Raw genomic sequence first — 12,502 nt, 5'->3', positions numbered from 1 at the left:
CCTTGATGCAGACATTAAAGAATTTTTATAGTCTTGTTCAATCTTGTCCGGTACAGCAAGATTGTTTCATCAACATCTGTCAGGCTGCAGCTTCCCACTGGTCAGGCCTTCATCATTGATATGATGCTGTGCTTATGTCATCCTTTATTCTAATTTGACTTGAATTCATGCAGTGAAAAGTGAAACAGAATGATCCTTAGGAAGTGAATCTTATATAGTGACCGAACTCTAATCATTGACTGTCAGCAGCTCACTGAAAGGAATGCAATGCTAAGTGGTTCCAGAATGAAATACTGATGATGCTCCATACAGTTCGTGTTTATGATGTGTCATATGATGTATTGGCGTCCACTGTTGACATTTTTACTGACATAATTATTTACTGTATATGTCAGGAATGTTTTTGAAAATAAAATATCATTATCATTTTATAGCTCTCTCAAATTATTTTGCAGTTTTTGAAAAGTACTTAATCATTTTCCTAAGCATCTTTATACAGTAAGAGTGGGAAGTAGAATGACAGGCCACACTGATAAGAGGAATTGAGAAGTTCTTCTGAAGCTGGGACAGACAGAATGCCAGGCAGTTGGAAAATGAGGACCCTGAATACCACAAGAACATTTCCATTGTGCTGTGTTATTGACTTTCTGTTTATTTTCATCAGAATCCGGAAGAATCCTCGTCACTTTTGAAGGAGACAGACAACGCCTTGATATCATTTCTGTATTCAGAGGGCAGAGTTTTCCATTGAGTGACATTGATATTCCTCCATGAGTTCAAGCAGAAGTAATATTTAAAAATTGCATCATAGAGGGAAAAGTCCTTGTTTTCTCTCCCACTTCTTTAACAGGATTTGCATGAAAGAGCCATTTAAAGTGGAGAATGGAATATTTTCAAATTCTGTCCTTTAGGAATATGCAGTTTTAAGTTCTTGTTGATATATTTTCAAGATTATACTCCATAGATGGACTTTCAGAGAAGTTAATAATATGAGTATGCCACATCTTCTCAGCCTAGTCCACCATTTAATAAGACAATGAAAGATTGAACTATAACCTCAGCTCAGTACTCCTGCCAAGGTGGTAACCTGTTACTCCATACTTACCTAGTTTCTTTCTGCATGTGCCTTAAAGCATTCAAAGACTCTTTTTGTACTGCCCTTTGAGGATGATCCTCTGAAGCAAAAATGTTGCTACAGATAAAAGTTCTAGACTCAAAAAATGGACAATACATTTCCTCTATAGATGCTGTCTGACCTGTTGAGTTCTTCCAGCAGTGTAATTCTTTTCTCTCAGCTGATTCAAAATCTGTAAACTCTTGCAACGCATTAGAATCTTATATGTTTCAATCAAGTCCCCTTATACATTTCTAAACTCCCAAGGTTAGAATGCTAAAGTGACCAAGCTTTCCAATAAACCTTTTGTGAACTCTTTCTAATGCATTAATATCCTCCCTTAAATAAAGAGGCCAATGCCGTGCACAGTGTTCCAGATCTGGTGTCACCAGCGTCCTGTCTAACTGAAACTCCCTCTTTATATATATGCAGTTCTCAATACCATTCTGCCAGCTTTCCTACTTGCTTGTTGCACTTACATATTAGCCTTTCAGAACACTCTATCGCAGAGCAATCTTCTGAATTTGGCTTGTTCTTAGAAATGATAGCAGAATTACTGGTACCTATCTCAAGGAGAAGTAAGTTAAATAAGAACACAGCAGACTTTTCTCAGAAAATAGACCTTATTTTTCATTTGAGTATTTATTAAAAAATACTGAAGGTTAAGGGAAGAGAGCTTTACATAACTTGGCACAGAAAGCACAAAAAAAAACTAGTGTGATGGAACTGTGAAGAGGAACATGGACCTTATTGATACAATCAATTACTCTATAGTACAGTATATCAAAGAGAATAAATCACTAGGTTGGTAACAGATCTACAAATTAAGAGATCTGACGGATTCTCAATTGATCGACTGGACATGGAAGACTTTTAGAACCAACCGTGTAGCTAATCATATTATTTACATGGTATTAATGCCAGAAGACAATGCAACTCCAGCTGGAGATGGTGTGAGAAACCAAAGTGTGCTTGTGCTGACCCGATAATATCATTTAAAATCATTCTCTGTAATTAAACTGGTAATAATAGGTTGCTAAGATATTACAAACGCATATTGTTTAAACTATTTTAATTTCACTTAAATATCACAATTGTTCTGATAGTTCTCTACACAAAAGCGAAAAGCACCTTGTGATACTTCATGTCTCTTTAGGCATTGGAATCCATGCAATACTTCATGTTATATACATATAATGGCTGTTAATAATACGCAATGTGATGATGCTTTAACGTAAGTCACTCACCCTCAGTACCAATCACTCTTGTTACTTTATGTAATGACTGAAAGGATACTGTATCGCAATACGACAAAGCTACTAATCAGATCAACACCTTTCTGCTTTCAAAAGCTGCCTTGTCTAACAGGAACAAATGTGAACAATAACAGTATAGATGGGAAATATTAATGATTCAAGATTCAAGACTGTTTAATGTCATTTCCTGTACATAAATGTAAAAGAGAACAAAATAATTGTTACTCTGGATCCAATGCAACACAAAAACTACTAAAGATAAAGAACACGTTAATAATAATTTTAAAAAAGCACAATAAATATAAATACGTAAAATAGCTTATATACATATGTTAATTGTATGTCCATTAGGTGACATTAGGCACAGGGGTGTCTGAACTTAGGCAACTAACAGGAAATAATAAAGTAGTGATAATTGGGGGTGTGGAGGGGTGCATTAGAGGGTGGAGGTGTTGATCAGCCTTACTGGTTGGGGAAATTACAGTTTTTGAGTCTGGTGATCCTGGCGTGGATGCTACATAGCCTCCTCCCTGACAGGAGTGGGCAAACCGACCATGAGCAGAGTGGGTGATATCTTCATTACGCTACTGGTTCTTTTCCTGCACCTTTCTGTATATGCGTCCTTGATGGCGGTAGGCTGGTGCCGGTGATGCTTTGGGCAGTTTTACCTACCCGTTGTAGAGCCTTCCTGTCCACCACAGTGCAGTTTCTGTACCAAGCAGTAATGCAGCTTGTCAGGATGCTCTCTACTGTATATCGGTAGAATAACATGAATATGTGCAAAGTCCTGCTCTCAACAGTCTCCTCAAAAAGTAGAGCCATTGGTGAGTATTCCTGAGAGAGCAGGATGCATTCTGGGACAATGAGAGTTTGTGTGAGGTGTTCATTCTCAGGACTTTAAAGCTGCTTGCAGCTTCCACTGCTGTGCACTGATATAAAGTAGTGTGAGTGGTGCGAGTTCTCTTGAAGTCAATAATCACCTCCTTTTTCTTGTTGATATTGAGGAAGAGGTTACTTGCTTGGCAACTGGCCCCGAGCTCTGCCACTTCCTCTCTGTAGGCTGCCTCATCGTTGCTGGTGATGAGCCTCACCACTGTCATGTCATCGGTGAGCTTGACAATGTTTGGCTATGCAGTCATGTGTGAGCAGAGTTTACAGCAATGGGCTCAGCACACAGCCCTGGGAGACACCTGCGTTGAGTATGATAGGGAGGGAGGTGTGGTTGTGCATCATGATTGTCTGAGATCTGTTCATTAGGAAGTTTGACACTCAGTTGTATAGTGGTGTATTTAGACCAAGGAGAAGGATTTTGCTCATCAAGGTCTGTGAAACAGCAGTGTTGAGATATAGAACTTCACCAACAAGGATGTAGAACAGAATGAATTAGGTACATATTAAAAAGTATTTATTTAAGCATTCAAATTTACTTCTTCAGAATGGAAAATTATAGGATCACAAAAAGGAAATTACATTTTAGGGAATGAACACCAATTTAAGTCATCTTGCTTATCATATCTTTGTGTGTTAAAATCTTACTTGAAAAAAGTTCATTGGCTAATCATGTCTTGTGAGCTATTTATCAAAGCTATCCACAACTTGGTGTTTACCCTGTAAGATTCAGTGCTGTTCCTTTACAAATCAGTATCCAATTTTATTTTTAAATTTATCAATCCCATGGAATTTTTACACAATCGTTCCTACAGTTGTGATTGAAAAGCTCCAAAACATGGTCCTTTGTACTTCCCTTTGCAACCAGATCTCGTTTTCTTCACCAGAAGAGCACAATCTGTGTCGATCGGAAATAACCTCTCCACCTCACTGACAATCAGTACTGGCATACCGCAGGGATGTGTGCTTAGCCCTTTGCTCTACTCTCTCTACATCCATCACTGTGTGGCTAGGCAACAGCTCAAATGCCATCTATAAATTTGCTGGTGACACAACTGTTGTTGGCAGAATTTCGGATGTTGATGAGAGGGCATACTAGAGAGAGATACATCAGCTAGCTGAGTGATGTCACAGCAACAACATTGCACTCAACGCAGTAAGACCAAAGAACTGGTCACCAGTCCTCATAGAGGGATCAGAAGTGGAAAAAGTAAGTAATTTCGAGTTCCTGGGTATCAACATCTTTGAGGATCTATCCTGGCTCCAACATATCAATGCAGCTACAAAGAAGGCACAACATTGGCTATAGTTCATTAAGAGTTTGAGGAGATTTTGTATGTCACCAAAGACACTTGCAAATTTCTACAAATATACCATGGAGAACATTCTAACCAGCTGCATCACTGTCTGGTATGGGGGGCTGGTTCAATTACTTAGGATCGAAAGAAGCTGTAGAAACTGTGAACTCAAATCAGCTCGATCATAACCTCTGTAGCATCCAGGACATCTTCAAGGAGTGATGCCTCAAAAAGGCAGCATCCATCACCCAGGAGCCTGAAGGCACACACTCAACAATCCAGGAGCAGCTTCTTCCTCTATGGCATCCGATTTCTGAATGTACGTTGAACCCATGAACACTACCTTACTACTTTTTTTTTGCATTACTTACTTGATGTAATCATATACAGGTATATGTATATGATCTAACTATTATAAACCTTGCCTATGACCCAGAGCTCTGGAACTATCCTCCAAGAGCATCAAAGGGGGGAGAGAGAGATAGAGAGAGAAAATATCACACACAGCAATGGGCAGGTAGGCAGCACTGAATACCCCCTTGCCTCAATGATTTAAATCTTCCCCGATTCTTTAATCAGCAAGATCAGCAAGAAATGGAGTTGATCATGGGCTTGCGCCCTGTCTCCAGACTTCCTGGCCTCAAGGCTGCACGCTTCACTTGAAACCTCACCGAACTCACTCGGAGACAGCGAAGCGCCAAATCACTCATTTGGCCCAAAAATTACTCAGTAACATTGTCACTGAATGCCACTGGATTAAATTAAAACAAGCATTCATTAACCATATGGGAAGTTCAGCTCTAATTGAAGTGTGGTTCATACAAGTTTTACAATAAGAAAAGTATGAATTATAAAGATTAACTAAATCTGGAACAGGATTGTGTACATACCTTATTATTTTACTATCTTTTAAAACATAATCTAATAGTCACATCAGCTTGATTCAGAACTAGTATACTTTTCCTTCAGATGCCAGATTTGAATGAGTCGTAGAGTCTCACCGGATTGAGTGAGCATGAGGATAGTACAGTACAAATATCTGAGTGAGAAGGAGAGTAATACCATCTGAAGTGTCCAAACATCATGGTTACACAGACTTTGCTGCTTTGCTACTGAGAAAACAGTCTCTGCTCTCTGCACAAACAGTAGAATAGTAAACCTAATGCCCCAGACACAAAATGCTGGAGGAACTCAGCAGGACCTGATGAGAAGTCTCAACTGTTTACTCCCCTCCATATTTGCTGGATTCCTCCAGCATTTTGTGTGTGTTGCTCTGGATTTCTAGCATCTGCAGAATCTTTTGTGTTTAGTCCTAGTGTCATGAGTATTTGCAGGAGTCTCATTCTGTTTCCTTTCATTATTCTAATGAAATCTCAGGTTTTTAGGTCAATTTCTATGATTTTGCTAAAAATTAGTCTGTTTTGCTATAGCCTAACTTGTTAGAAATCATACTTTGGTGCTAAATGTTAAATGTTGATCACTGGTTCTAGCATCTGCTGGTGTAAGTAGAATCTGAATCATCTTCACATGCTTCTCAAGAAAATACAATCAGTATATTCCATGTTTGAGGGGTTTTGACACATTAAGTAGTTGTTTTTCCTACCTTACAGTCTTAGAGCTCTACAGCATGGAATAGCCCACTTTCAGCCCATTTCATCCATGTAACCAAGTAGCCTGACTGATATAATCCTGTTTGCCTGCATTTGGCCCAAATCCCTCTGAACCTTTCCTATCCATGCATCTATCCAAACATCTTTTAAATGTCACCATTTTACCTGTCTTAACTACTTTCTCTGGCAATTTATTGCATATACATACGATGTGAAAAGTTGACCCTCAGGTCCCTTTTAAATCCTTTCCCTCTCCTTTAAACCTGTGCTCTCATTTTTGATGATTTAAAAAAAAATTATGGTGAGTTTAAGGAATCCCTTTTTATATTACTGTTTTTTTCTTGTATGTATTTATTAATTGCTGAAAAATTTGAAGATAAGGTTTCAATATGATTAAGTAGATTTATTGGATACTATGTCTTACTCAGATGATCTTTGGTTGCAGATTGACGGCGTGCCAGACTTACCAAAAGAGACATTGACCTCCTTATTGGACGATTGTATCCGATGTCAAAGTTCAGGAAAGATATTTGAAAATAACATTTTGGATGCTGATTCTGACCTTTCTAGTTCCTTATGTTCTCAACGTTCTCAGGCAATAATTGAAATTAATACACCACGGTTGTCAGACTCTGTCCTTTCTCAGCTTTTGGAGGAGGCACATAGATCTGGCCTTTCCCTGTCTTCTGGCAGAGCAGAAGGAGGCAGCAAGCAATTGGCTGAGAGTGAGGACCCAAATTACTATCGGAACCGAGTTCTGGCTAACGTTAACAGACTGTCAGGAATATTGCTGGCAGTTTCAACAACAGATGATGATAACTCAGATGGAGAGGTGGGGAAGTTGATGCCAAGCAGCAATGAGGTGCCCTACTTGACCAGGGCACTGGCGATTAAACAAGGGAAAAAGCCCTCTTTCCTTGTTGATTCAAACCTTAATGGAGACACAGAACAGGAGCAGCAAACAACCGACAACACTCCTGCAATTCCACAGCTGCCGCACATAGGTAATAATTATATCCTTTCTCCCAAAGCTGTGTGAGACTTAGGTGATAAGTGGATATGGGTGAATTAAACATTAAAAGTGTTGTTCTCTTGCCAGCTTCATTTTAATTTGGAATTTCAAGGCAGATTTCTTCTTTTATCTGGATGAGAATACTTCTGATGATTAGGTCAGGCAGATGAACCTTTGAGTTTGCAAGGTCTCCTTAACTAATTCAATACAATTCATATATTCAATTAACTTTATTGTCTTGAATGTGCTTCAAAAAGTAAACTTTACTTACTCATGCTTGCCTCAAATTATGCACAAAGAGTTATTTGTCAATGTTGTGAGGTCACAGTTTTTTTCAATTATCCAGTCGTAATGGAGCCCTAAACAGCCATTCAGTTTTCAATTAATACATGTAGGTAGGAAGATATAGTTAAACTTTAATACATTTGTTTGAAGTTATTTGACAGTGATACTGTGTTCAATTTACAATGAGTCCCTCGTTAACTTGAGTTTGTGCACTTCTTTGTGTCTATCCTGCATATGTCCCATTTTGCACAACCAATTTGCAATCAACGTTTTGTTTACAATTCATCCTTGATCTTTGTGTAATTTATGATTCACAAAATAACACAGAATTCTTTTTAAGTACTGTAATGTTATGTTGTGAATTATGCTCTTAATTGCATAAATTGTTTGCTGGTTGCTAGGAATTTGGCCCAAATTTAAATACTGTGCCTTTGAACTCACTACTTCCCTGCTCCTTAACTTCCAGACGATTTACAAATAACATTATATTTAACTTTGTAACAGTTTCAAACCAGGAATGCTAATTTAATAAATTACTTATATACCTACAAATTTATAAAAGCAGTTTTAATGCAGTCCAGCATATCTCAGCAAGTCTCTTCATAGATACATTTAAGACTGAAAATGTGACCATCAAGATAAGTAAAAAGTCAGTTATAATCTTAATGACATTATAATCTTAATCTCATTGCAGTAATGAGGAATTACTCACAAATACAGGATAGGATAAAAATGGTTAAATTAGGCCATTGTGTTTATTTGAACTCTAATGTCCAATGATTCAACATTAATTTGAATTGATTGTGCTATATTTTGCATTATAGTGTCAGATCAGTTATGATACATCTCATTTTGCCCTCAGTAGAAATCAGAATTACACCTATCCACACTCTGGTTTATGGCTTATCTCATTTAAATCCTTTGTAAAATTCTCTCTCCTTTTGCTCCCTGATTCATTATCTTAAAATTCATCTATTATGGAAAGCCCAAGGGATTTTGCTAAACTAGTCTCTAATCGTACCAATCTAATCAGGTGACAATCATACCAGTGCCCAAGAAGAGCAGGGTGAGCTGCTTCAATGATTATTACCCACCATGTTCAAACCAACCTTTTTGCCCATCTACTCTAAGCCCATTTGTCCACATTATAGCTTATTTTTTTGACTTGTGTCTGCCTACATGCCTCTTAAACATGGTAACTGCTTACAATTCTATCTCCTTTTCTGTCAGCATATTTAGATATCAGCTAATCTCTGTGTAAAGAAACTTGCCCCTTAGATCATACCTCTCACCTTCAACCTATGCCCTCTTGTTTTTGATACCCTTACTACAGAAAAGAGATTTTGACTATCTATCCAGCTCTGCCTCCCGAAATTGCATATACTGAGGAGTCACCCTTCCAGCCTCCTTTGTTCCAGGGAAAGGAAGCACAGCCCATTTAACCTCCTCCTCTAACTAAAATCTTCTGATCCAGGCAACATCCTTGAGAATCTCCTCTGTACCTCAGCATTTTCCTTGTGTATTGAGAAATTGATCAATTTCCTTCTCAAGAATCTTTAATGAATTGACCTCCACAGCCTTATGCGTGATAAAATTGACCCCCCTAGTATCCAAATGAAATCTTTCTGTGCCTCAGCCTTAGAGATCTTAATCTATATCCAAAAGAACATGACCCATCTTCCCACCTTTTTGTCTCACCCTTCCATCCCATACAGCCAGAGAAACATCCTTCCTATTTTTCATCGGCTGAATTCTGTCAGAATTGTCATCTCATTTTGCTCTTAGAAATACAGGCCTAGTCAAACCAATCCCTGCCCAAATGACGCGTCTGCCATTCAAGGTGAACCTTAAGTTAGGCTTCCTGCATGCTAAGTATGCTACTTCTTGTTTAAGGAGTCCAGAACTGTTTCTAACACTCCTGCTTTGGTCTCACCTCAGTGCTCCCTTCTATCTACAGATGCTGTCTGTTCATTATATTGTCAGAGCAGTAATGATGTATCTCAGCAGTCGGTAACTTTTATTGGGTTATATTATTTTATATTCTGTAGTGAGAAGGACTCTCACAGGGGTTAAATTAAATGTTATTTTCAGCTAGAGTCATATAATCTGCAAGAAAGCATTCTAGTTAGCTGAAAGGGGTAAAGAGATTGTGGAAGCTATAGGTACAATCTTCCAATCATTACACAGAGAAATTGTACCTGAGAATAGAGGGTAGTAAATATTTTAAAAAGGAATGTGAAATAAAGTTAGCAATTGCATGTTTTGAGGAAATGTTTTTAAGTTAATAACTTAGGACAAAATTAATTGACCTCGCAAAAACCTGTGCAAGACAAATCACATTTGGCTGATATGATTCATTCATTATAGGGTGTAGATGAGGATGGTTTGCAGGTAATGTTTTGTGTTTGCGGACTCACAAGAAGGAGCAGGTAATGAATTGCAACTAAGATTAAAAGTCATGTGATGAAATGGTCAGTGGCATTATGGATACACAACTGACAGAAAAAAAGAGTAGTGAAGTTCACTTTTATGACAGGAGGAATGTGGACAGTGGTGTTGCACAGAGATCAATGTTAGGACTACTGCAAATGTTCGCAGCATTAATGGCCTGGATCCAGGGATAGAGACCATAATTCCATGGTTTGTAGATGACATGAAACTCAGAACTCTGGTAATAATCAGGAGGATAGCAACAACGCTAAGCATTGACAAAAAGGTAAAATGGGAATACAATGAATTTCTGTTAATTGGGACACATCAGGACTGGTACATTTTGGCCCAATTAGCTGAAGTTTCATGGGAATAGTTGAAAAGGTATAAATAAGACAAATGGAACAACAAATTATGTATTTAAGTGAAATACAGAACAAATCAGAACACTACCAATACTATTACAGTACTATAAAACTGTGTATTAGTTCCTAATTCATCCGCGTTTTATTCTTTTGACTGGAAATGAACAAAATCCGTGCAGCCACCTAGGGCAGATAATGGACTGCCTTTATACAATGCTGTTAACTATTGCATCCTCCAAATCTTCATTTTCATTCTTCATAGTTTCTAACTTGCTGAAGTTACGAAATTGTTTCATTTTCACTCCTGGCCGTTTCTGGCATCTGGATTCCTGAATGCTTGAAACCATAGTGAGCAAACAGTTCTGAATTGTCTTATTGCTTATTTATCCCCAATTATCAGTGACAAAAAATTGCTGCTTTTTGAACATAAGCACATGCAATGGATGCTACTTAAAAACTGTTCACTCGAAGCAATGTTGAGTCTAATTTGGAAACGCAAGCAACTGATGTAGTTGGAAACTGTTGGGCAACAGTCTCCTGCCTCAATTAAGTGGCATAGAATCCTAAATAAATGAAGGGAACCTCTGCTATTTTCTTGATTAGTTTTTGTTCTTTATGAGTTGTCCCAAATAAGTGGCTGTCTTGATTAACTGCTGACACAAATAACTGGAATCCACTGTATGTGATACATTTGGGTAGAAAATGTTTACAGTTTTAAAAGGGGTGCAGGAACAGAAAGGCATGAAGATAACCATAAATATGGGAGGATAGGGTGAGAATGCTTCAAGAAAAAGCACAAGAGATCTTTAATTTTATTAATTAAAATCAAAAGTAAGAAATCTATACTAAGCCTTTATTAAAGTGATGTTGGGATTCAGCTGGAATATTACTTTCCAGTTTAGGAAGGAATTCAGGGTTTTAGAGAGGTACAGAATAAATTTCTACACCATTCAAAACAGGAAGGACAAGAGAAATGATGGAAATATTCAAAATTATGATGGTGTCAGCAGAATAAAGTATGACAATAGGTCAGCAATGAGAAGGTGCCTATTTAAGGTGATTGGTAAAAGAACAGGCAAGAAGTAGATAATATGAAGCCTGCCTTTTGTTGTGATCTTGGAGATGCTATCTGAAGGAATCTGAATAAGTATTTGAATTGAAAAATAATGGTGAACAATATGTGGAAAGAACAAAGAGGTGGAATTAATTTAAAAGCATTTTCAAAGACTGTGGGTTTGATGAGTTCAACGTCTGCTTTCCCCACTGTATGATTATAATTTTGAGCTACTTTTTTTTAATGCAGTTTCTGCTGTTTATTAGGCATGTATATAGAATAAGGAAGATCTGTCTGAAAGGCAATGGGAACTGCTATTTGCAGAAAACAAAGACCAAATATTTTGATTCAGCTACTTTATAGCGATTTTCATTTCTTTGCTCCAAACACCAATAGAAATTCCATAGAGAAGTTCTTAATAGTTGATAGTTATTTTTTCCACTGCTTTATTGCACATGTAGACATTGCCTTTATAGGCATATTTTGTGGGCAAATCTGCTTCATATAGCCATTCAAGTCTTTAATATGCCTTATACCTTACTCCAGATAAGATAGCCTCTACATGTGTTTACCTCTGAAGATTAACCATTCACCACTATTTTTAATTACTTTCTAGTATGGATACGATTACTTGCTACAATCTATTTTGCTCATAGAATACTTTGCTATCCTTGTCTCATTTTCTATCATGATCTTATCCTGAAGGCCAGACAAAGCTGAAATAGGTAAGAGTTGTCCTTTGGGATCTGCCTACACTTCAAGTGTGAGCTTCAGCACTGCCAGCGCAAATGAGAATTTTATCTTTGTTTGTTGGTATTAAAGAGATTCAGGAGTATGTGTTGTACAAGTTGAAGTACAGAGATGAATATAACCGGCCACCAATTCTCAGACTTGTTTAATGTTGGTAACAAACTCTTTTGTCAATAAGTTATTCAGCAATAAACCATCTCCTGGAGGGACGGTGAGCTAGCCTGTATAGTTTACCAGTTACATGCTCTTTGAGGAATTCTAAATCTGAACATTTCATTGATACAGCTCTATTATTTTATTTTCTTTAGGTGATGAAAATGTCACTGCCAGTGAAGTGGATATAAATATTGCTGACAATGAGGTGATATTAACGTAGAAGAATTTTCTGATTATATTTCAATTTAATGCTTGCTGGTTGAAATGAAGTCAGTAAAAGGAGA

General features: G+C 37.5%; 1 protein-coding gene across 3 annotated transcripts in view; it reads left to right on the top strand.

The window, feature by feature from the left end:
* Nucleotides 1-12,502, top strand: part of fsip1 (fibrous sheath interacting protein 1) — a 413,443-nt gene that overhangs the window by 395,593 nt on the left and 5,348 nt on the right. For all 3 annotated transcript variants that reach the window (XR_010018372.1, XM_063051206.1, XM_063051194.1), the window contains exons 12-13: nucleotides 6,612-7,170; nucleotides 12,371-12,423. Coding sequence is in view for 2 of the 3 variants with exons in the window: in XM_063051206.1 (XP_062907276.1) it covers nucleotides 6,612-7,170; nucleotides 12,371-12,423 (612 nt within the window). In the remaining variant the exon portion in view is untranslated. The remainder of the gene's footprint in view (nucleotides 1-6,611; nucleotides 7,171-12,370; nucleotides 12,424-12,502) is intronic.

This window comes from Mobula hypostoma, chromosome 1, assembly GCF_963921235.1.
Source record: "Mobula hypostoma chromosome 1, sMobHyp1.1, whole genome shotgun sequence".
NCBI lineage: Eukaryota > Metazoa > Chordata > Chondrichthyes > Myliobatiformes > Myliobatidae > Mobula > Mobula hypostoma.
The sequence above is the reverse complement of the archived record's forward strand: the minus strand, read 5'-3'. Positions and strand labels throughout refer to the sequence as shown.